The 26,285-nt window shown below is 41.9% G+C and overlaps 1 protein-coding gene across 2 annotated transcripts in view; it reads right to left on the reverse strand.

Moving 5' to 3' along the window:
- The window catches only part of PPM1H (protein phosphatase, Mg2+/Mn2+ dependent 1H), a 141,607-nt gene that overhangs the window by 49,978 nt on the left and 65,344 nt on the right, over positions 1-26,285 (reverse strand). For both annotated transcript variants that reach the window (XM_064508461.1, XM_026092367.2), the window contains exons 2-4: positions 24,019-24,187; positions 16,241-16,585; positions 8,044-8,156 (exon numbers count right to left, since the gene is read on the reverse strand). In XM_064508461.1, the coding sequence (XP_064364531.1) occupies positions 8,044-8,156; positions 16,241-16,585; positions 24,019-24,187 (627 nt within the window). The remainder of the gene's footprint in view (positions 1-8,043; positions 8,157-16,240; positions 16,586-24,018; positions 24,188-26,285) is intronic.

Below are 26,285 nucleotides of genomic sequence, written 5' to 3' on the forward strand. Positions count from 1 at the left end.
TTATACCATTTTTTGTACTCCTACCTCATCACAGTAGATTTTCTAATGGGATGGTGCCAGCTATCTGTATGCGATATTTCACTGCTTCAGCAAGGAAAGTAACTTTTGCTACTGAAATATTTGTCAGTGGTGACTTTACATGTTTACGTGTATACTTGTATCTAGTACAGCTGGGACCAGAGTAAAAAACTAAAAGCCAACTAACTCAACTAAAACATTCTGGAATGAATTGTGTGTTGTAAGATATAAGACAAACCAACAGAATTGGTTTACATCTGAACACACTGATCTTCAGAGGACCTTGGCAGCCAGGAAGCTATTACAAACCTGTTTATAGTGAGTGGACCCTGCTGGCACATGAAGAGTGCCTGCCAGTGACTCCAGCATGCTTACATGGGAGATTTACTGCCCTCACGGGATTCATTCTGCCCATCATATCAGTGTATTCTTGGTTTGAATACTGCTAAGCCCAAGGTCACAACGATGATACACCACTGTGCTTCTGCATCATGGCTGAACAACATGCCACCAATTATTTAGGCTGTGCCAGGGAAACAAACAAGCAGCACAGCCATCTCAGTGGCCAGCTCTGAGCCTCTGGACTGGTATATGGGGAATCAAAGTCTTTTTTTTTCTTCCTTTGCTGTCCAGGATATCACATTCATATCCAGGATGAGTTACTATGGTAACTAAACCTGGGTTTAGTGGATGAAGGAATTGCTGTGCAAGTCAGTGTTTATTTTACCAGTACATGGCTGACCATAGAAGAAGCGTGGCATTCCCCCGCCCCAATCTTTGGTGATTTACCAGTAAGGAAGAGCCCAGAATGACTGTGGCATCTGAAGTGTTAAGTCTATCTTGATATCAGCTCTTCTGCGTACGTAACTAAGCAGCAACTAAAGAATATTGGAACAAGTTGAACTGAGATAAAAGCATACTGAACGTCACAGTCTGCTAAACTTGCGTCAGCGAATTTTTACCCAAGTCCTGCTTCATTTGTACATTCACAGCTGAGAGGGGAAGCCCTTACTAAAAGCCCCAGGAGCGGGGCTCAAGCTGCATTGCCTAGATGCTGATGGGACGGCACTGCCTGGCTCCTTGAGTCCAGGGGCTGAGAGGAGCCTTCCAGCACAGTAAGGACAACAGGATATTCACCAAGTGAGTCTGGTGAACTTCCCCTGGTTGCTCTCCTTCCTCTCCTGCTGTACTGATTGAAGCCTAGAAAGATGTTAATGCTCCCAGCCTGCTTGGCAGGCCTTAGCCCTGGCCCTGTAAAACTGAAAGGAAGAATCCACAAGTCTTTCTGTGGTCAGTAAAAAAGGCAAAGATGAAAAGACGGTTTTGAGCTTAATGCAGCGCACTGGTAGATCTGGGTTCTGGTATACCCACTTACACCATGAACTGCCCGTACTAAAGATTGCAGGCTCTTTATGTATCAATACAGGCAAAAGAGTGATTAAAATGGTGTCTCACCACCCTTGCTCATCTTGTCTCATAGACTACAAGCTCTGCAGACTGCATATGCAACATACATTTGAAGATGTTATGACAGTGGGGATTTTTCCTCAATTGGTGCTTATATACACCAATAAAAATGTGCAGCAAGGGAACGCTTTTACTTGCAGTGGTAGCAACCAACCTTTCTGTTTGACTTGGTTAGTTGCTGTTGTGTGGTTCCCCCTCCACAAGGTTTGAACACAGGTGAGAATGAAAGGCAAAGAATCTACTACTCTTGGAAACTAGCACCAATGAACTGTAGCCTTCAAATTTACTGAGATTACTTGCACAGCGAAAACTCCTCTCCTTCCTCATAATCTGAAACGTAAGGAGTTCACAGGTAGAAGACGTCTGTGTGGTTAGGACTGAAGACTTAACTGAACGTACCACACATCAAAACTGTTTTTAATGGCTTCAACACCTGCTAGATTGCCATAGACATTGCTCAGGCATGAGCTCTCTCCCAGAAAAAACATGAGTTTGGAGAAGAGGCAGGACATTTGTTTTGTCTTCAAAAGCCTATGAACGTTGACTGCCAAATTAATCATTTCTGTCAAGTCACTGTTAGATAGAACGTGCCAGTACTCTGGAACTCATCATCCACTGGATCGGTAGAAAACACTCTGCCTTCTTACCACTGCACGTTGAATGCAACGACTTATTTCTGATCCAACAACTTCGCCCCTGCCCCCAGCTTTGCTAAAGCGTTTCCTGAAGTGCCTCCAAAAATTTTAACCAGCACAAAATCCTGAAAAATCTGAGGTCACTGCTATTCTTATGTACTTTATGTTCTTTTTCTCCTTGGAAAGGGGACAAATGGTAAGGGAAACAGAAGTGCTTTCTGCAGGCCTGCAAGTCAGGCTTCCAAGGAAGGGAAGCAGGAGAACAAAACGAGATGGGATTTGGCCGTATCTTCTGAATCTGACTAAGATGTCACATTCTTTTCCAGCATTTTCTGCTGGGCAGAACCAGACTTCTCCACCTACCAAACCTTAGTCAGTGAATGAGAATTTGTGTGGGAGAGACTGGCTTTGTTTTGAATCCAGTCTCTCCTCACTTCACAGGCTCCTGAGCAGATCTGTTGCCCTGAAACAATCAAGTTTTTTTTTTTTTTTTTTTTTGAGGGATTCTGCCAAAGAATTAATATCATCTAACAAGGGGACGTGCACATAGCTTGGCCAAAATATGGTCCAAGTGTTGTTCGGGCCTCTTGAGAGAGGGCATCATCTGAGGAATGGAAGTAATGAGAATTTTCAGAGGAGGAAGAAGAGCCACCACAGACCGCGTGGTTCCAAGGTGAAAAGGCCCTATGCACTGTTCATTTGCTGCTTGTCACATCTTAGGAGGAGATAGGACTAAGAACATTGTTCTAAATACTGTGGACTGATGAAGTTGAACTGAGTTAGCCTTTCCTCCAGAGGTCTCTAAGTACAAAACACGATTCTTATTGTTTAAGCAGATGCAAGGAAGCAAGAGGCTTAAACAGACTACTCATACCATACAGAGTTCAGATTAGAAAATAAATAATTGAAAAAAACAGAAAATTAAAGTTTCTTAAAAAATGCTATAAACCGAAGAGTAAAAGCAAAGGAACTCTACAACAGCCATATATTAGAACATTTTCTTAGTCCCTATCCTCATACAAAGTTAAAATCATCTGGCAAAGATTACCCTTCTGAACTGCCTTGAGAAGAGGTCAGATACCATGAACACCACAAACAGACCAGATTCTTCAATTCTGCCTTTTCAAAAATCTCATTTGAACCACAGCGCCAGGCTTCAGTCAGCAGACACATGGCTATTTCCCTGCCCCTCTCATTTGGTAGAACCTCATTAATCCCCCAAATTTCACTCTCCACAATGAGAACTATTAATAGGGAGAGCAGCTGAAAAACACCATGATACAGACAAAGAGAAAGTAGAGATTTAGTAAGATTCAACATAAGAAGCGAAGGGTGGGGGGAAGCAAAACATTAAACGAGGTAGAATTCAATTTTCAATTCACTATTTTATTATGTTGCGAGAAGTCAGTGTTATAAACACACTCTCCCACATCTGGGCATCTGAAGCACCAATGAAGTTGTTTATCCTGCACCCACATGGGAGGATCATAAAAGCATTCACTCAACAAACTGCTATCATCCAACAATCCCAAATGCCTTAGCATTAATTCTACACTTGCAAAAAGGAAGAGAAAAACCTTCTCTGGACATGAGGATGCATGTTCAACCAGAGAGTGAATGTGCCCTGAAGACATAAGCATTAGGGAAACAAGGAAGCAAAAAGATGATAAAAAAACAAAGTGACGAAGTAATTAAAAAAAAAAAAAAATCCAGTCATCCTCCAAGCCTGTGAAAGCTTCAAAAACGTAACACCGCTTATTTTGTCCCTTCTCCTACCAACAAATCAGAAAAGCCTAAAAATCCATTTGCAGATTTAGTGATTGTTTCAGAGCCTATGGAAAAGACAAAATAACTTGTGATGTTCTGCATCACATATAATGATAAAAGCAGAGCTAACTTCAATGGCTCCATAACACCTCCGGGTGTAACACAGCACAACATGGCAGCCTCTGTAGTCTCTGAGCAGCTCCTTGGACAGCCAACATGAAAGCTTGAACTCTTGTGCCAGAGATAGTTAATATAATTATATTGACTTAAAGTCATCGGAATGATATTGAACAAATGTTATGTTACATGAGGTTATACAATAATTGAGCAGTAATCAGTAAAAAGATTTAAGTCCTTGGTTTACTATGGCTTCATCACCAGCTGTAAAACAATATACTAATAATGACCACAAAGCCAAAAAGAAGTGAGATTAACAAAGTGTGTTATGGCAGTTTAGAGGTAAAAGTCACTTCAGCAATATAAAAATCAAACAATACTATTTAAAAGAGTGAGCAGAGAAAATTTAGTGCTCCTTATTAAAAAAAAAAAAAAAAAAAATAAGCAGCAGCTAGTGAGAGAGTCTGGCCTAATTACCATAGCGTACATGTCAAATTGGTAAGCAAAGCGCAGTGTACCAATGCTTACCAGAAAGGCATGATATATGGGACAGCTGACTACAGCACTACTAGTCCCTATCTAGATAGCCTTTTTGAACAATGCTAACCATCGAGATAGAGAATGACCCGGGGGAGGGGGGGGGTTGGACACATTAAAAAGCTTCGGCCAATATTCGGACATAAATTTTGACTGTACAAGTAGGTATATTTATGGCAGAGTGCAAGAATGACCAGATGAGCCAATGGAAGTGGCTCCCTCCAAGTTGTTTCATCAAGACATCACCTCATTCTTAGGAGGATTCTGGTATCATGTGCAGTTACCGTTTAACTATTATAGAACTGTGATTGCATAGTTAGCAGAAGTTTAATTATATCATTGACATTAGTGATGCCATAACATCAAGCTCAGTAATAGTTCATAACAAAACCTACAATTAGCACAATTTTTCTCCCTTTTACACCAACCGAAAGTGTTCAGCATGGAGAAGGCTAATAGTCCATACAGAAGTGAGCTAGGGCAGAACCTGAAAGGATTGCTGGCTGGTAATTTAGTAATATGGTAATTAAAGTCTTTTCATGATGTAATTACACATCGACTACAAAAGGACAGCTGCTATACAACAGTGCCAGGGTACGTGGCATGAAATGATTAGATTTGAGAAGCTTTAATGGTTAAACTGAATACCAGAGACATAAGTCTGAGGTATAGCTGGCACAGCACAGCACATTATTATTCAAGTCTCACACTCAGTGTTTCTCTAGTCTCATTGTGATAGTAACAGTTCGTTGTATATACCTTGGTCCTGTGATAGCAGAAGCTGTTCAAAACCCACCTTTATAAGCTTCAACTGTTTTGAAGTTGTCTGGAATTAAGAGACCTAACTCTCTTTTGAGCAACAGAATCAGTACAAATGAGGTTTGCGTTGATACTTAAATGTTTATTTCCCATCACTACAGCATGATGCCTCCTCTCACAGACTCCACTCTGTGGGAAATGCAGCTTGATTTATTTGTAGGTTTTTCACTGGGGGAGTGGAGAGCGGAAAAAAAAATGAGGACAGAGAAGCAGGGCAACCAAGTATGTGAACTCGGAGAAAGTAAAGCTTGACTGAGGAACTGAGGGTTTTGGTATTTAGGTCTAAAATCAACAAACACAAGTCCTCTTTTTTTGGGGGGTGGGGGGGACAACAAACAAACCAACCCACCCCACTCTTCTCCTCAAGGATGGGCAAACATTTTGGTAAGTAGTTTCCTTATTATATTTTTCACTGCGCTCATTTGTATTTGTACAAAATGCAAAGTTGACCACACAAGGCATGAGACAACAAAAATGAACATATTTTTCCACTAACTGAGTAAGAACTTCTTGGCTACATGATTGGGCTTTTAAAAATACATGACTACAACACTGTGTACCCTTGCAGTAGGCAGAAACTCAGAGCTGTCTAAAATGTCCTTTTATTGATGAGCACCAACTTAGATGTGTCATAACAACTGTTTTTCTCCCCTTCTGAAACATGGGAAGTGGGAATTTGGCAGGGGAGAGACTATTTTCTAGGCTTTAAAAGTTTTATTGAGTGAATGAACTAAGAAAACCTATAAGTGGGTATATTTGAAAATCAAGGAGTTTGGGAATGCATAGAGCCCTTCTCAGCACAAGTAAGTTTTCCTTGAAGCCCTTCTGGAAAGAGCAAAACCAGAGTGGTTTGGATCTGGAGATGGTTACCTGTAGGATCTGAGGAATGAATAGAAAAGCTTCAGTCCTAGTCCAAACAAGACCTAGCTCTGCCAGTGGTTTACCTTCTCATTCCTGCTCTTCCTCTTTTTCTGAGGAGATGTTTGGATGGGCTTAAAGATCACTCAAAGCCTCCTGAAGTCTCAGTGGCTTTATCTACGCTGGATGCTGAGGCCACTTTGAGATGACTATCAATGAGGTTTTCGACCCGTGGGTATCAGGAGGTTGCAATGCAGCTGAGGGTGCTCTCCAGGGGCAGAGGAGGAATCTTGGACAGGAACTGGAAGCAGCCAGTCATTTAAGAAAAATATCTCAACTACTCAGAAATATGTCCTGCATGGCCAGTTTTACATAGCACAGATGAAAGAAACTTTTAAGAGACAATAATGAGTTTTAGCCAACTCAGTGGAAGAGACCCAACTGCTCCTCAAATATTACAGTAACACAAGCAAAACATGGTAAAAAGAGGTAAAATGTAGTGTAGCTAGTGGTTCTAATGACTGGATAGGTGCTCCACTTAAACATGCTTGCAGCTACTCTCTGTGAGGACTAGTTCAACATTCAAAGGAGATTCAAACTGTCACTTGTGAGGAGGAACTTGGTAAACAATTTGTAATATATACACCACATTCAGCACATTAGTAAGAATCACCAACATGCAAAAAAATAGCAACTTTATGCACATCTTACTATCTACACAGTTTAAAGCAGCAATAAGCAACAAAAACCTTAGGCTGAAGCTACAAAACACTGCTTGAGCCCTGTCTCTGTAAATACATGGGTATACACAATACAAGCATGAGCTATGTGTGCACAAACCTTAAACACAATTAAATGCATAACTCTGCAGTAGTCTTCAGCTAAAGACAGGCTGGTTCTACACCTTTGCAGACTTAAAATCATTCAGCTGCTAACTAACAGAGCACAATGGTCTGTATCATGCAGAAAACTACTGTGCCAGGCCCGTTTCTTCTGGCAGCGTTCTGCGTAAACACATGAAGGTCTGAAGCGGTGCAAGAACAGTCTTATTCCCTCTCTCTGATGGTGGCATGGACAGAGAGCAAAACAGGGTGAAAGAGCACAAGTGAAAGGTTTCCAGCACGCTCCTAGCTTTAGCTAAGTCACAAAAAGCGTCTCATTTGTGGTATTTAAAGCATCCAACTTCTAACTTAAAAAAATGCAATGACTTCTGAACTACAGCATTCAGCTCTCAGAAACGGACAAATCCATAAGACAGAACAGGACACAGTAAAAATCCTCACCTGTGATAGTCCCTCTCCCTTCCCTCCTCCTCCACTGCAGAAGTAGCAGCTATTCCCTTACAGATGACTAGCTTCAATTACATCAAAATTTGCGGGCCAAGTGATCTTTCAGGACATCCTTCCAAGGCCTGTGGACAGGGGCCATAGGACTTCCTATTGAACCAGTCTAGCTCTACTAGCTCTTCCAGTTTTCAGATGCAGTGATCTTGTCAAATGGTGCTCTATAGATGATGTGGCTACACATCCAGTGTCTCCTCTGTTTGATTGGCTATTTAGTGATTTTCCGCTACCCTACAGCCATCATGTCATTCAGGTGCTGCTATGAAGAACAGAAGAGTCAACCTCTCTGAATGCATTCACCACTCAACTAGACATCAGAAGTCTACCACGGCCTTAAGCGTCAGGTTCTGTGAGAACTGATAAGTGTTCTGGTCCAGCAGCAGAACTGCACTGTGATACTGCTTGCCCCTAAGGAAATCAAAACCAGTAGATTTGGGGGATTGGGGTGAAGGGAGAGTCAGGGAGACACCACAGTTACTTACCTGCTATCACCAGCATTTGCCACGTAAAGCTTCCCCAATAAATACACCACAACAAGGGCTGTGCAGCCACCAGAAATATTATACACAGTCCTCTCTCGTTCTATTTGTAAATCCTACAAGAAAAAAGAACAAAAATTATAAAGATGATGTTGCAATTACAGTTTTAGAAAATGAAGACTCCCCTAAAAAGTGACCATCTTTCTTAAATTGCAAGCCCCACTTACTTTCTTTACCCTTGCTGCTATGGCTACATGTTCATGGAGACGAATGGGAAGTCAAAGAGTACCTATTAGTTATCATACAAAGCTGTTTGGGAAAATTCAAGATAGAAGACCGTAAAATATGAGGCACCAAAGAACAAATGGTGAATCTGAGGGATGCAAGAGATTTTGCAATGGAAAAAGCACAATGAAGGCAAAGATAAATGTAGTTTGACAACAGGTACCCGGTGATATACTTGTGCAGTACTTTATATAGACAGGAAATAATTAATGGAGACCTAGCTATGACGTGAATAACTACCTGTTCTCCAAAAAGAAGTCTAGGATTGTGGAGTACATACATTTACAAACAGCAGCAAGCACACTCTTACTACAAGGCTATCCTTCAGAAGCACAGGGAATGAAGGCACGCTAAACTTAAGGGGGAAAAAGGTCAGTAGAACAGCATTTACTGATAAATACTTAGCAGTCACAGACTTTCCAAGATGAACCATGGTATCAGGTTGTGTGTCATCTCACTGCTTTTATGAGGCCATGAAAAGATTTAATTTATGTGCATGTACAGGCCCAAATTCAGGGTGGTAGGTACCTGCTCAGTTTTTCTTGTGTTTAACTTTCAACTTTTAATATTTCTTTCACTTGGAATCAGTTAAACAAAAACAAACAAACAAACAAAAAAAAAGTCTTGCTGCTTAATAGCAGCAGAGAACACAAGTCACATCTATCACTGACAAGGAGTCAAGCACAGGAGTATATATTGTTCCAGAAAAGCATGCAGATCATGTAAAAACATGTAAATGAGCTTTCCAGTACTCTAAACATTTTAAACAAAAATTGAATTGTATGCCAATGAACTCATTCTGCTGCCTCCTTGTTTAGCTTGTAATAAAAATGCAACATGTTACAAATCACCCTCCTCTTCTATGGTCAGAATTAACCCCAATTTCTAACTGCTCTTTCCTTGCAGTACTAGGACTCACACAGGGAGCATCACTGAACATGGCTACTGCAGGTACTGGTTCATCTTTTCAGCTGAACCCTGCCTACTTGTATGTGGTTTTTATTGCAGATATATTTGTTTGCCTCTGTACGTGTGTATACACACACAGAGCTATACTTCAGCCACTTTCCTCTTTGCACTCAGCAACAAACAGCTCAAATTGTCCGTGCCTCCAGGTGTGGGATTTGGAGCTTTATTTCAGAGCTAAATTTATCTGAGGGAAAAGCACCACAACAAATGCTAACCATGACAGCTGCAATTTGACTGAAAATCTGTGGAGCTGAAAGAGGCCAGAGACCACGCTTTGTTCCCTGTGCATCTCAGAAAAGGGCGGATTTCTCGGGGGGGGGGGGGGGTGCAGCAAGGATGCACAGCGGCAGCACAGTCCGCGCTCCCGCGGCGGGGAAGGCAGGAGAGGCTGCGCCGCTGACAGCACCTGTCACGAACACCACGATTCCTCGCGGGTCGGTGGGGGCGCGCGGGGCCCAATCCCATTTTCCGCGAATCCAGCATGGGACCAGCAGTGCGGCAGCGCTGCGCTACCCCGCGAGGCCATCCCCCCATGCGCCCGGGAACTGCGCCCGGCCTCTGCTACGCTCAGCCTCTCCATTGCTTGCTCTTACAAATCAATCTTTTTCTTTTTCTTTTTTTTGTGGTTGGGGAGAGGACCAGGCAGAAAACACCTCAGAGCCAAAAATCAAATCTTACAGAAGCTTTGCTCCCAGATGTGTGCCTGTCATAAATGCCACTTTATATAATCTTGCCACAGAGAAGTTGATTTTCCTCCCCATGGTTTCTACATATCTTTAAATTAAGCTGCAAAGAACAGTTTAAAGGAAGCAGACATTTCTAACCACTAAAATAATTTAAACTTGCAAATACTACAGTGGATTTTCAAGGCACTGCCAAGAATTAAAAAAAAACCTTCATCTTTGCTGCTCAGTGTGTCCTTTGAGACCTTTAAACAACATAGGTTTCCTTACCCGATTTCGGCTCTGTCATACAGATGCTTTGCAAGTACTGGAATGCCAAAATTAAATTTTATTTCTTTCAACAAGCAGAACTCAGAACCATTTGTTATAGGAGAGAAGATGACTAACCGTAAGGGGCTCATTTATCAGAGCTTCCTTGACTTAAACTAGAGGTCTGTGTACTGGGTTCTTTGGAAAGTTTGAGTCTTAACACACAAAGATCATTTATTTTATTTATTTATTTTTAACTTTTACTGATTTTTTTTTAAAGTTACAAGTCTTGAGAATGACTTACTCAGCCAACTCCAAATGCATACCTAATTGTCGTTCAGAACTCAGGCTTACTACAGTGATCTACCAAAGTATACTCAGTTCTGTGTTTAATTTGGTATTACATACTTTGTTTGACATTTCTATTTTTTTGAGAAAAAGAGGTGTGTGGGGAAAAGCTTTACTACAGCACAACAAGATTTGAGCCAGGAAAAAAAAAAAAAAAAAACCACCACACCATGCCACTAATTCATTTTTATATGGAGATAGTGGCTTTTAAGAAATTCTGTCATAGTGCTGCTGGGAAAATAGTGCAGCACATGTTTTACAAAGAAGGTCAGAAACCCTAGGATACCTCTGAAGCCCCAAGAGGTACCTGTCACTGCAGAGGGCCTTGTTCTAGACAAAGTCTGAGTGCATACAAAGCTTTCCTAATCTTCCAGCTGTAGAAAGATTTCAGAACAATTTTTTTTTCTTCTTTTCTGTAGTATACGCAACTCTCAACAGTAACAGCTGACCTTGCCGTGGATTTCTGAATCTCCATCATAGCAATCTGCTTGCACTGGAAGTGCCAGAAAGAATCAAATGATACATCTTTCAGCTCAAAGAGCAGCACGTGCCACTCTCTCAGACCCTAACGGAGCTGGAAAACTTCACTCACCAAGTCAGAAATGGATACAAACTGCAGGCTGGAGCACGAAGGCCAAAGAAATACAGGATTCATTAACAGTGGTGACAATGCGTCTTATAGCTGCCAACTGCTCTTAAAAGAGGATTTCTGCATCTGGGTTGGAGGCTATCATTTAACATCGAGAAGGCTGCTAATTTGGTCTCTGTTCTGCCTCCCTTTTTTAAGACGTGTGATTGAGATGGCAGTTATGGGCCCTGTACTCGTAAAGGTAAGTTACACCTTTTAAGTCTGGTCTCTAATCCCCCCTAATTAAGGGAGTGCAGGGAGAGCAGGTCTCCAGAGGACAGTTTCAAGTGTCTTTAGTTACATTTCGAGGGTGGCCAGATCAAGAGCAGCGGTTACTTCTCCACTGACTGCAGAAGCAGCCCGTGGACATCACTATCTCCCAGGTCAATCAGCCCTTGGAGAGGACGCCCCTGCCGCCCTTACGGCACAGGTCGCTGTGCGTGCAGACCCACGCTTCCCAGAGCAAAAGCACTGGTCGATCGTGCTGGCTAACGAGCTCTTCTGAAGGAGAAGGAAGATTACACCATGAGGGCAGCACTTTTCACTGCTGGAGGCTGCTGGTACCCCCGACCACGGCTTGCTCGTGCCACCTCGTGGACACCCGGCGGAGATGCTGCCGCGTGCCCGGGCTGCGGCGGATGGGCCCGCAGCGCTCCTCCACGGGGCCGGGGGGCTGCAGGGCTCCAGGTTTCCTCCTTCCCCCTTTCTCGACCAGTGCGTGTCGGACACAGCTCGGATCTCCAGCACAGTAAGCACGCTGCTGGGACGAGCTCAGCAAGGCTGGCTCGCGCTTACAGGCAGTACCGGCGCTGCGGAGACCAAGGGGGAGAGGAAGCAAGCAGCAAATGTGGTGGCGCCGAAAGTCAGTGCAATCTTTACTCAATGCCGAATTTTTAGAAATTTAGGGTTTAGAAAACAGAGGCTAGCTAACTGATCAAATTGCCATCTCATCATTATAACAAGTTATCACATTACTGTAACAACTGAAGCAACTGTTTTTCATCTACACCTATCCTCAGAGCTGGGGCCTTTCCTCTAGAATCTGAATCTTGCTATGACAGAAAGAAGCTTTACTGTCTATACGCAGTATATCGGGTATCTGTTAAAAAAAAAAAAACATTTCATATGTCAGAAGCCTTAAAGTCAAAAATAGTCTTAAATCTATTTTGGCTTTGACAAAAAAAGTATCAAAAGTTCTTGTACCACTGCTGCAACCTCTCACTTGTTTCTATTGCTTACATAACCAGAGGATTTTTTTCAAAAGGAAAAATGTGAGACATGATGTGCTCTCAAGATTGCTGCCATTTTGATTTGATGCGTCTTGCAAAACCACCTGTCTAGATTTCATTTGCATTGAAAGAATCTTAATAAAAAAGCATGATTCAATGGATATAGAACTATACCTTTCCAATAAAGCATACAGCCTGGTTCTGTGGCATTTTAAATTAATCAATCATGGTTCAGTGTGGCATTTGTGCTTTCTCTCCTCAATCTTTAAAGACAGACACTAAAAAGATATGCATCACATTCACGCACACAAGGTGAAAGTCAGGCAAGGGGCTCTACTTTGATGCTTTTGTCCAGTACAGAAGTGCACTTGGAAATATCCCCCCTGGTTCCTAGAGCTGAATCTATAAATACGTATCTTAAAACTCACAAGATGAAGAATCAGAGGATTTGACTTATGATCTATTCAGCACTTGAGTTAATTTATTTCCACTCAACTGGAATAACTGTGATCACTGACAATTACTTATATTGAGCAATTTTTTGTTCGTTTTAAACAGGACACACCACAGAAAACAGATGTACTTATCCCAGTTCCAACACAAAGAACACTGTTGAAAAGTACTCCAAAGAGAGGATATTTTAATAGTTCAAGTTTTTAAGTTAGCTCGATGTCAGCTTTCCACACTTTTTTACTGCAGGTAGCTGTAAGACAAGCACTGTCCAAGAAAAATCATACCCATCAGAGAGAAAAATAATTTTAAAGAGCTATTTGAAAGGGACAAGTCACGTTTCCTTTGACACTTGAGGCAAGGACAGGGAGAACTTAATCAGAATTCAAAAGGCAGCTCGGAAAAAAAGTAATGGCATGCTGAACGCTCCCAGGAAGGAGGACAAAGCCCCCAGCTAGATGAACCTAACAGAATGTATTTTTAAAAAGGTATCTAGCTACCCAGCCTTTCCACCAGGTAAAAAGGGCTCCTGTGCAGTGGTGGGTGTTTCAGGAAGCAGCACTGAGGAGCCTGCCTGCGTGTCCAGGAACACGAGCTTTCACCAAGTGCCAGGTGAAGTGATACACTCTGCTGGCACAAAACCCTTGTAAATTATGCAACTCTCAGCTGCATTGAATTCACTCAACAACACCCATGATGTTCTCATACAAAGTAGAGCCTAATAAACAATGTACTGTGGAGAAAGTTCAAAATCCCCATCCAAGGACTACCAGGAGTATAAACTAGTAGGAAGTCAGAGAGAGGTAGGAGGAAGCTTCCCGCTTCTCTCCAACCATCTAGGTAGTCATTATTGGCACAGATGAGACACGGGAGCGCTGACCTTGTGAACTGCTCTCTCGCACGGACATTTACGCAAAAGAAAAACATTCTTTTGCCTAAACCAACTGTAAATACAAGACACCACCCAGAGATTAAAGTCGATATAATTATCTATTGCTTTCCTTAATTTAGACCTCTTATTTTATAAGACTTCCTTTTAAAGCAAAAGATAATGTCAGGATTATACTGCATTGTGGTAACCACTTTGGGTCACTTATGTAACAAAGACAGAAGATGAACTTCACTCCTCTCATAAAAAACAAAAGTGGGAATTAAGGTACCTGATCTGCAGTATGTCCCTGTACACAGGGAGAATAATCAGACAGGCTCAGGACATCAGCTTGGATAAAAGGGTAGGTTACTAGGATCTGTACATGGAATACCCAGACAGCACATCTGTAATGAGCTGTACGGGCTTTCTACTTTTTTTCCCCCCCCCTTCCCTCCCCAGGGCCTACAGCCCTGCTGAGCCCATGCCTGTGCATGCCACCACCTGCCGAGGCCAAGCAGCTCCGCACCACTCTCACGGCAAAGTCTGCAAGGGTAATATCAGGCCTCCTTCTGCACAGGTCCCACCACAAGCCCAGCTGCGTCTGTCTTCTGGGTGCACACCAAACAGGCGGAGGTGTGAACTCAAAACAAAGCAGAGCAATTGCAGCCCCACTCCCTCGGACACGCTCAGGAAGGCGGGGGGGGGAAAGCAGTCATCCATGCACTGCCCTCAGAATAAGGGCTAGAAAGAGCATGCAGAAATAGCGCTTCTTTAGCTCTCTTATTTTCCCTTTCCAGCTCCACGAAACTCAAATCTCTTTCCTGCATGTGCCAGTTTCAACAGAAGGAAGAGACAGTCATGCCACACACCCGACAGAGTCTGGCAGTGAAAGCACTCTTCTGGCCTTAAAACCTCTCCAACTGAAGGAGGAAATTGGTGTCCCTCTCTTAAGCATGCTCTGCACCCCCTAGGGTAGGGTGGACAGGCAGTATCATCTCTCTTCCCTGCTTCCTCACTGAAGAAGGGAGCGAGCTAGTCTCCCTTTCTGAAAAGGGCACATTAAACTGACAGATTTTCACATTTCTCTGTCTTTTTAGCAGCGGCTTAGCTTACTAGCTGCAGTGCGTCCAGCCCTCACATAAACCTCATATGCCACACACTGGATGATGCCTCAGCCCTGGCTGTGGATTCTGCTTCTGGACCTAGAGACCTAAAAGTTGGCCATAGCTGCATGCAGACCAGTTGGGGATCTCTCTGACTGCACTTTCTTGGGAGAAAGGGCAATCCAGCGAGATGATCAGTATTGAGAAATCAAAGTGAAACACTTCTTTGTTACAACAACTGCAGTCTAAATGCATGCACTAAAAATTCGCATAGATCAGGAAAACAAAAACTGAATCCTGCCTTTGTACTTCTTGTTAGACAACAAATAAAACCTCTGGGAAACACTCATTAGTTCAAAAAAAATTTCTGCTCAAAGAGAGGCTTTCCTAAAAAATGGAAGAGTTGCCTCCTAAGACCTAATCCCCAAAGTACTCACTGGCAGACCTAGTCTCTACTCTGGCTGGCAAGGATTATTTTTTAGAAAAAGAATCTGAAGAACAGAAAGGGAAGGAGCAGAGTAGCCAAGTCAACTACACGAGGTCAAAGACAAAACACAGCTTTCTGCACAGCAATCAGCGGAAATTCTATTTCCATAGGGTCAAGATTTCCACTCAGTTATTCACGCTGCAACACAAGTAAAGAGGGTGGTAAGAACAGGTTTCATGTCCCCCTCACCTCCCCCCCCCCCCCCCCCCAAATAGGTCTCAGTCAGGAGCTCCACACAGGCTCTCGATACCCACTATCCATCTGTTTTACGAGCCACCCCAGCTCTAACATGAACTAGAGGTTATTAGATCAAGGATTCTACCCAATATTCATGTCCTCGATGTAACCTTTTATGATCAATTTATGCAGCTGTGGGTAACAGGAACAGAGGTCCGTGGTGCATGGACACAAGCTGAGACACCTTTGCTGCTGCTCCTGTAGGGCAACAGAGCTTTATAAGATGAATATCCTTATGCACAGGCTTATGATAATAGTCAGTGCTGAAATATACTGTGAGGCACTGCTAATTTTTATCTTAAAAAAAAAAAAAAAAATTGAGCCAAGCTTCTAAGTCTTTTTAGGAAAGTAAACCACAGACATGGCAGTGGCACTCTCTGGGATTTAAGATGAAATTCTTGCCTGTTTGACAGCACGTGAATCATACGCAGGGAACTGAGGCATAAAACAACTTTATCAGAGAGAGAAAAACAGTCCTCTGCCTCACAGGGCTATAACAGGGTAAGTTGTTGAGGCTCTTAAACACCATCTCAGTAGGGACAGAATTATCTAATGGCGGGGGTGAGGGAGAGTGAAAAAAACCATAAATACTCATTTTCTCCAAGCCATGTAACTCATTAATCTATGTAACAAGGATTCGAAAGCCCTGAAATATACCTACCATTTCCTTGAATGCACTTTCTATTGCCCCAATTACGAGGCACTCATGTGGGATCTTCTTTTCCGTGAAGAAGCGTGTTGGAGGCGTGCTAGGCGAGCCCGGTGCCCCCACCCCACCACGCAGTGAGGCAGCCCGTGTCAGCGTCCTGCTGTTGGCTGTCGGATGCTCGGGCTCCTCTCCCAGGCAGGTCGGCGGGAGGATGGCCGAGTTCCTCAGGATGTCCACGAGCTCCTGCAGCTGCTCCAGGATATGGTGCTGAAGCAGTTTGGAAGCGACAACGGCTGCCCCTGATCCAGCATGTCCATCAAACAGGGACCAGTAGTATAAGTTGATCCCATCTGTGTCCTGGCGACGCAGGAGGGGATGAAAAGGAAAGGAAGAGAGAAGGTCACCATTATGCAACCAGTAGTGAAATCATGGAGCTGCCAGTGGCACAGCAGCAGCAGTAGATAAGACAGAGGTGACTTTCCCATGCAGGGATCTTTCTGGAAAGAAGGAAGATCCAGTGTGTTAGTACAGCTCTGGGAGAAGGAGATTTTGCTTTTTTCCCCCCACTCTTAACAAACAAAACAAAACAAAAACACTAAAAAAAAGCTAAACTTGTCCTCTTTCTCACCTTCCAGTCATATGACACCCCAACCAAGCCTAATTCCACCTTGGACCTACCACTGCAGAGACAAAAAGGCCACACAAGACCGTGCCTGGTACTTCTGCAACAGACCCTTTCATTCATGGGCACTAGATCACGGACCTCAGCCAGACAGCTAGTAATAATAAGACTGGATCCCCCCCCCCCCCAGACTGACTTTTAGGTAAGTCCTCTCCGTACCTGCAGATGTGACAGTGTCAGGCTTTCTCTGCTTGCAACAAGCCTGGTACCAGAACAGGGCAGAGGCACCCTACCTGGTATGGTGGTCGCAACTGGGTCCAGATGCACTCTACCCATGCAAGCTACACATTCATCACTTAATTCTCCTCAGTTTTTGGGGAAAAAAAGTTTCCTATACAGTACTAGAGTTATATATCCTCTAATCAGAAGAGCTAGGTAAGTGTTTTGGTATAGCTGCTAGCATAAAAGCATGACCTTAGATCTCTGCTCATTTCCTAGCATGCTCTTCTACACAGCTACTCTCATACAGGCAGAACATGTATCTGAAGGGTGAATTTTTCTAGATCTCATTATTAAAAACAAGATGTATGCGATAATTTTAAATACTCAGCAACATGCAGTTATCAGCTGAGGGTGAGATTTTCAAATACTTCTTTTCTGTTCTAGAGTTTCCTTCTGACAGGTGTTATGCTGGTTCTTGCTCCAATTTGAGCAGAAACCACATTTTTGTTGTATTGTGCACTAGACCGCTGCTGAAGCAGGGCCCATTCACCCAAGCCTGGAAGCAGACTGAATTCCAGGCAGCATAAGCTCAGATCTGCTGGAAAAACACTATGCAGCCATACCCTGGATCACCTCAACTCTTTTAGAAAATTCACCTAAAAAATACGCAGTTTCTTATCCACCTCCACTTTTTCTTAACCCTGCATCTTCTCCCAATTATGCTGAAATGGCTGCTAGGAAGTCAGATGTGGGGGATTCATCTAGACTTAGAAACAAATGTTTTTGCAAGGGACAGGAAAAAGGCAACGCTGCTGCAAAACAGCTCATATTATGAAAGCATAACCACTGCAATCGAAGAACTTAACGATTATATTTTTATGTTACGCTGACTGTGGTCTTAATTTAGGATGACAGACATAATAGCAACTCCTCCACAGTTATAATACAAATAAACTTCATTCTCTCAAAAACACTGCTCACTTACACACCTGATCAGCATAGAGTCTATGCACTACCTGAATCCCACCACCTAGTGCCCAGAGATGGAAGAAGTGAGAAACACAAGATAGGCAGAAGTCCCCGTGCACTGGAGGTAGACTTGAAGAGCTGTAAGAAATAAGGACATCAGAAAAGCAGGGTGGGAGAGTCTACAGCAAGAGACACATCCTGCTGCTTTCTCACACAGAGCCTGAGATGTCTACCACCTCGCTCCTCTGCTGATAATTAACAACACTGTCAAAGGGAGACAAAAACCCTATCTGATGAATCAGCATGTATTTTTACATCTATTTCCTGGGTGTATTAACCAAAGCACTACTGATTTCAAGTTCACGTACAGGTCTGTGAATGGCAGCTTATTTAGTTTCTTCCGTTCCAGAAACAAAGGCACCAACCACTGACAACAGGACAGAAAAGACAAAACTTAATGCAAAAGTCTCTTTTGGCAAACTATGCATATAGACCTTCACTATGGGTTCACCCTGTTCGAAGTGCAGAGTCCATTGCTGAACAAGCATTATTACTTTTAACTTCATTTGATGAAATGCATGTTTAAAAGCCACGATTAAAACAATTACATAAAAGTCTGCTTATGCCATTGTTGCTCCATGCACAAAGCACAAACTGCATATGTTAAAGTTCAAACATATTCCTAACCACTGCATTAACAATACAGTCATTTATATAGCAGAGCTCCTCCAAGTCTGAATTCTACCAAGAGGAGGACAGCAATTTATTGTGCACTCCATTTCATCACCAAGACACCAAGCAGAAGACAAAGTATTGTCCTATGGTACTGGATTACTTACCACAGTAAATATACAGGATATACACTCTGTAAGGGTGGAAAAAACCCAAATATACACATTTCTGAATGCAGCTCCATATCCAGCCCCACCCGTTTACCCAGTATGGTAAATTCACCAAAAACCTGCTGTGAAGTTTTACCCCTGTGGACATGAGCGGCAGTTGTGCTAGTTCACTCTTGGCTGAGAATCACTCCAGGTTCACACAACAGTTGGCAGTAAAGTTCCACTTAAGCCATTTTTAACAGATAACTGGATTACTGACTAAAAAAAACCCTGTTTGTAAAAATAGTCTGATATCCATGCAAAATGTGAAATATTTTGTCAACAGAAACAACTGTCCCAAAGTGAAAGTATTTCAGCTGAAAACTGAAACCATTTATTCAAAACAGCAACACTGTGCCTCCTGGGAGCTGCACATCAAATTACTTCTGCTCCCATTCTTCTCTTAGGGCTTGGTTCCCTGGCCAAACTCCATCTCTCATGATGCACCATGGATAATCGTGCTATGGCTTATGTTCTCATGTCATTCAAAGGGTGCTTACTCCTTTGGAGATATGTTGCCATGGGGGGGGGGGGGAGGGCATAAAGGAATTTAATTTAAATGGAAATATTTTTCCATCTATAGTATTTTGAATTTTGATATTTTATCAAAAAAGGAAAAAGGTTGTAACAGCTATAAATAAGAACTAAGAGTTAAAAAAAATTCAGCTTCTTGAAATTCTCCACAGAAAGCCCTCCTCAAAGCCTGTATTAGAGCTTGTCAGAAAATACAGGAGAACAGGTATTAAATCAGTCCACAGATAACTGCAAGCACAATGCAACAGCCATTGAGATTTGCAAAGAGGTGCTCATTCCAAACTCCTTTCCCCCCCCCCCCCCCCCCCCGCTTCTTGCTTGGCTGCTTTCTGCCCACTGCAGATCCCTCCCTCCATCTCCCTTCTGCCAGCTTTGTCCTCGTGACTGCAGCACCTCAATCCATGTGCAAAGGGTTTGACTGGGCCCTCCAATACACAGAAGAGGGCCATGACGTGGGTAAAGCTGCTTCACCACCTCATCAAGAGCACAGCTAAAAGCTCCAGCTCAGCCTTCCTCCAAAAAAGACGGGTCAGAGCCGATGCAGCTCTTTGACCTTCTCAGAAGCATTGTCTTACATCGCTAAAATTCAGAGGGATATCCCAAGCAGAAAATCTCTGAACAGCTGGACACAGATTGATATCCTACTGTCTTCCACTCACCTGCTTATGCCTCAAATCCTTAAAGCTGCTTTCTTTTTTTTTTTCCTTTTGTCATCCCTCACACAGAAACATTAACAAACATTTTAGCAGCAGGGCTGAGACACATCGCTCCAGAGGCAGTCTTCTCACTTTTCAATTCTGCTCCATCTTTCCTGGAGATGAGGAAATTTTCTTTGTCTCAGCCACAGCTGCACCAATCCTGCCACCGTAGCATGGTGCCTTAAGGACAGCTGAAATGTTTTCGCACCTACTGGACACTTAAGCTAAACAAGCCTCACATGAACTTGGTAGTAAAATAAGGTGCCATCAGAGGCTGCAAAGCTTTCAGAGAAACCACAACAACAGCCCATGATGAAAAATTAGATTGAAATATTATGACTGCTTGCCTCTAAGCCCACAGGCAGCACGGGTGAGTGGAGAGACCAAGCGGCACCCACAGCCCGTCACAGACGTGAATACGGGCATGTCAACCGTCACTATGGTTCTGTGTCTGTATTTCAGCTATCTTTGCCTCTTCTGGACTAGTAACTCTTAAACAAGAGGCTGTGGCTAAGTTTTCAGCTAAGCTCAGACACCTCTGAGGTGTCTAGATTCCTCTCTAGACTTCCCATTATACTTGATGGAGAGAAAAACTGCACTTTTAGACCATACTCCTCTCATTCCAAGGTAAACTTATTGCTTCCTATTGACTACAAAAGAAAGCTAGATAACAAGCTGAGAGGTCTGTATTATAAGCAAGAGAAGTTAGGGGAGATGACTACCACAACATTTCTCTTATACGCATATTCTGTGTAAGATTCACTTCAACCGAGATCTGCAAACATTGCTGTAACACAAATATTAATCTCCAGAAACTTGTAAGCATGCCTACAAAGCTTCATTTACTTGAAGACTAGCAAAGAATAACCTTGAGACATACTATTAGTTGTCTAAACAAAGAAGCAGAAATTAACTCCTTTCCCCTGCCCTACAAATAAAAACAGCCCCTTTGTTTGAAAAAGTAGAATATTCCAAAAACTATACCAATTTGACAAGAATGGAATATACGGTGCAAACAAGGCAAAAGTCCAGAGAACAAACAAGGGCCAGCGGCCAGGGTACCCAGCTGAAACAGAAGATGCATGAAGATCCTTGCTTTTCTCCCACAGCTGAGTTGACTCCTGTAGCCACCATGCTCTAGTCTATTTTGGCATGCGTGTGCGTGGCGGTTCACTCCTCTTTCACATCCAGGGAGCTTGAATTTCTTCCCAACAAAAACCAGAAAGAAAGTGTTAGCGTTTGGAAGACTCAGAGAATGAGAAATCTATTTCTACCAGCTATAGCAGTATTCTGTCAAAAAAGAGTCTTTTGATAATGAATCTCCTTTTATTCATTTAACTGGCCAGAGCAGTCAATTGGGAGTATGATCAGTCAACACATACTGATATATTTCAGATTTTGTTTCTTTAAAAGATTCAGATTTAACAACATTCTGAATAGCTACCGGACACACAAAGAGCAAACAGATCCCTCACTGCACCAACCTTACAATTCATTTCCAGGATGTGCTAGGAAATTTAATAAGCTTCAGGCTCCTCAACTGCTGACCTAGCTTTCAGCCGTGTTCAGTGGTCTCCTGGGTTTCATAATTGTAAAATAAAATTAAGACATGTGAAGTTTTGGTTCAAGCAACAGATGAGAAATCGTAACAGAAAATGCCTATATATACATAGTAAGAGCTTAGATTACAGAGAAAAAATGGGCAGCCTTAGCAATACATAGCAATCAATTTGGGACAAATTTTTCAGGTAAGCTAGGGAGTGGTCTTACACTGCAGATCTTCAGAAATTGTTTATTCATCTAATTCCAAACTGGCAAATAAATCATGTTGCCATTAAGAATTTATTTTAAAAAACACAAAATCCCCAACTATTATTGTTCTAAATATGATGTGCACTTACAAAAGGCATTAGAACAGGCCTTTGGTTTAAAAAAGAAAAACAAAAACCCCACCACACACACAGACAGATACTCAGTAAATCCCTTATACCTGCTTTCTTCAACGTTTCTACAAGGTGTTTCGCTACTCAAAGATGATTTCAGCTCAGGTGTTATAATGGGATTTCCTTATGAGGTGTTTACAGAATTCAGCCTCTGGCTGTCTTACAAAACACTTGCCAGGATGATATTACACCATTCACTGAAGTGTCTCAAGTCTTTGTTTCTACATCCTATTGATACAGAATAGCTGCACCTTTATCACATTTAACCCCCTGTCATACAGTCTTAAAAAAAAAAAAAAAAAACCTTGCTTCTAATGCTATCAATACTATACAAAGGCAGAAAGCATTATATTTCACAGTATTAAAAATGAAAATATAAAATTTGAAACTTTATAGAAATGATGTGTACATTCTTTTTTTGTTTTGTTTGAATATAGTCAACCAGCAGAAAAACATACTAAGGAAAAAATCTTACTAATTGCCAGTGTAAGACTGCCCTCTAGTAGAAAACTCTCCCCAGAAATATGCTGCTTGTTTGGGGAAAATACATTAAAATTCTAAATTCACACTCTGTGGTCTAATAACACGGTGGAATAGGCTTTATATAGTTAAATAATGAGAGATATAGCACCTTCATGTGTCACCTAGAAAACAGAGATAAATCTGTAGATAAGAAGAGAACATATAAAGAACAGGACAGCAAGTAGCATGGAAAAATATACTGCTACAGAGTTGGTTCATCACTTCAGATGCACTGTCACAATACCGTAAGAGTATGATGACCACACTGATGGGTAGCATTGAGACTAGGGAAGACATCTTTCCAATAATGAAACACATTTAGATTGAATTAAAAATACAGGAATCTAAAACTGTTAACCATGTAATGTTTGGAGAAAAGTTCCTGCTGAGGAAGATGATTAGCCACACAGCATAGTCTGTACAATATATGTACTCAGTAGTCCCAGCAAGCACAAGGCACAATCCTACATCCTAGACGTACAAATGTGTACTTGAAACAATCATAACCGCCTAAATTCAACATGGAACATCAGCACAGAGGAACTGGGACAGTAGAAAATCAAAGCACAAGGCTACTCGCAAAGCCAGTAAAGCTGTTCAGAGTCTGAAGAGGTTGCAGCAATAAGAAAGTAAAAACAAACCATCAGCACAGAGATTGCATATCCACATTGCCCGACTCCAACATCCAGTGTTGTAGGGCTAAATGTCTGAATCGAACACATGATACTTATCATGGCTATAAGGCAAGCCCGCGTTTAAAGGAGGGATGAAGTAGTTAGCCAGTCAAGAAACAGGTGAAGAACAGAAGATAATTACTGATGGACAAGTGCATGATTTGTATCACCCTCCACATAAAGGACACTGCAGTCCCCAGTCACTGAATTCAGGCTGGTGAGGTCACTCATGACCTGCATAAACCAGCTTGCTCCATGCAACACTTCTTCAGTAAAAAGAACCCAATGACTAACCTCCCTCTCAACAAAATTGCGTGACCATATAAACAGGGCTTCTCTCATGCTTCGAGTGACTATGATTGAACAAGTCAACCATGGCCATTAAATGCACAGGATTCTGCAGCAGTAAATTTCACAGGATTATGCTTTGAAGAAACGATACAAAAAGTAAAATCCAAGGAGTCTTCTCCTCCCCATCTTTAAACTAAAACGTATTAAGATACATGGAGGACTTCTCAATGCAATACATTAAAAAACAAGTAGTAGAGCTAGGCAAACTAGAGTTAAGCATTCTGTATTTAAGCAGAATTCATTAATATGAAGTAACTGAAAACACATGAAACAGTCAGTAAACATTTGGAGTTCTTCCTCTTAGTGTCACATCACCACATGCTTTTATGTTTGTTTTGTACTGCACCACTGATGAGATATGTAAGTCTGCTTACCGAGCTGTCTTTCAGCTGGAGACCTTCTCCATTTGGCAGCGATGACCTCCGTTTTGTTGATGAGTTCTTGTTTGGTGTAGAGTTAGTGCCTCCAGTTTTCTTTTTGACAAAGAGCACTTCACAGCTGGCTTGATCTTCATTGTGTGTGCTCTTCCCTGCATTTATTACCCTAGGAAAAAACAAAAACAAAACAAAAAAGAAAACAAGGGACACATCCAAGTTAGCAAAGCACAGAAGCCTCCATTTATATCTCATAAGTGACTGAAACAGAGATCCACAGCCCAGAAATACTGCAAATACCAACTGAATTAAAATAGTTGACTTTTATACACACGTACATATACATACATATGAACACACACTTGTTTAACAGCTTCCACACACCTATATTTGGCATAACAAGCATTTTTCATAGAACAGTGTCAATAAGGACTAATGGTATCATACACATATATTATCCAGACCTGTGACACATTTTAAAGAAAACAGACTAATGCTTGATGGTCATGTCTGATGATGTTTATGCCTCTCTGTTGAAACATGAGATCGCTTTTCTACCTGCCAGCACCTTCTATTCACCTTCTGTGAACAATGAATTGATTGGCTAAGGGAGTCTACTCTATCAAGTTCCCCAAGTCTTGCATGAACAAAATACCTGCTAAAAATCTAAGAAAGTTATTAGTGCTAAAGGCCCAGCATAGAAATAACCAACAACCTACTCTAGATGACCAAAAAACCCCATGCCTGTCCCATCCCCCAGGTAACACAGCAGCTCATTTACACCAACAGCCTTCAGAGCTCAGCACTAAGATCTTGGTACAAACTTTGGACATCCCAGAGTGTCCTGAGAATTGCACCAAGCTGCAAAGTTCAAACACATTTCCCACTTCCTATATAAGAATCTTCCCATAAACAGACTAATTTTGCTCCAGTTGAAGCTGTGTTCAATGAGACACAAGCTTTGACAGCCTTGACTCTCCCAAGAAAAGCCTGTGCAAGCTGGGGCCATGTCTTGTCATGCAGCCCCAGAGTTTTGCATGAGGCACACAATGACTTCTAAAAACAACTTTTGCCCCCCACAGAAAGTAAAACAACTTGAAGGCATATCATAACCCCCATGCAAGTCCAAAACATATATGACTTCTTGATCTCCCCTGTTTTCATTACAGTAAAATGTTACATAATAAAAAAAACCCTTAATAAAAGTTGCTGTAAAGAAAAGAAAACAAAAACTTCAAGGAAGCCTGCAGGAGACTCTTTGCATGAGCTTGCCTATTCTTACTGAAATGTCGGTTTTGTGTCAGCTTGGTTTAAAGATAAAATATTCTTCTGATTTTCTAAGGGCAACGTGACACTATATTACATGCAAATAAGTATTTTTTACTCTTATTGGAAGAAACACAGTCATACCCTATAAGAAAACACACACCCACTAAAATTAACCATTTCCAGAAACAGTTTCTTTACAATGCCAAATGTCACATACTGCAGTCTGATAGAAGAGGGGCTTTTTTTTTTTTTTTTTTTTTTTTGGCAGTTAACATCTGTATGTGTAACACCACTGGTTGTTTACAAGTGTTCCTTGTACATAAACACCAGCTATGGATAAATTGTTTTGTGGTACACACTTACAGAACAGACATTAGGGAGCATCTAGCTGCAAGGCACTTGTGAGCAGATTAGCCACTCTCATCAACTGCAGTGCAACTGGAGATCAAATACTAAGATGCAGTAGGCTTCTAGTCCGAAAGGTCAGCATTTTCTTGACATATTAGGAGAAATGGGAGCAAGTAATCAGAAACAGAAATGAAAGCACAAATACCAAATAATTTAATTAAAATCAGCTGACCAGCACTCCTTTAGTTCCAAATGCTACAGAAGATAACATTTTATCATGAGTGTCTAAATATTCAGTTTAGCTGAGCATTCTCCTCACTGGTGTTGCTAATTGTTTTCAATTCCATTTAAAAATCAGAAGACAAATAGAGACAAAAGCTATTCCTTAAAACAATCACTATCATTCCACTTAAGCTGCTCTGGTATCTGAGCTTAGTAGTGGACTTGAGGACTTGTATGGTAGAAGATGCTCTGCTCTTTAATGGCTTGTTAAGTTATGCACAATACTATCATTTGATAAAGCTCTTATCAAGAAAGTCTGTCAGGGCACTGAATACATTAGAAAGGCTAAGAGAACAAAATGACCAAACTAGCTTGGCAGTCAGCTACCATGAAACACCTGGAAGTTGTACCTATATATCAAACACCCT

This window comes from Dromaius novaehollandiae, chromosome 1, assembly GCF_036370855.1.
Source record: "Dromaius novaehollandiae isolate bDroNov1 chromosome 1, bDroNov1.hap1, whole genome shotgun sequence".
Lineage (NCBI taxonomy): Eukaryota > Metazoa > Chordata > Aves > Casuariiformes > Dromaiidae > Dromaius > Dromaius novaehollandiae.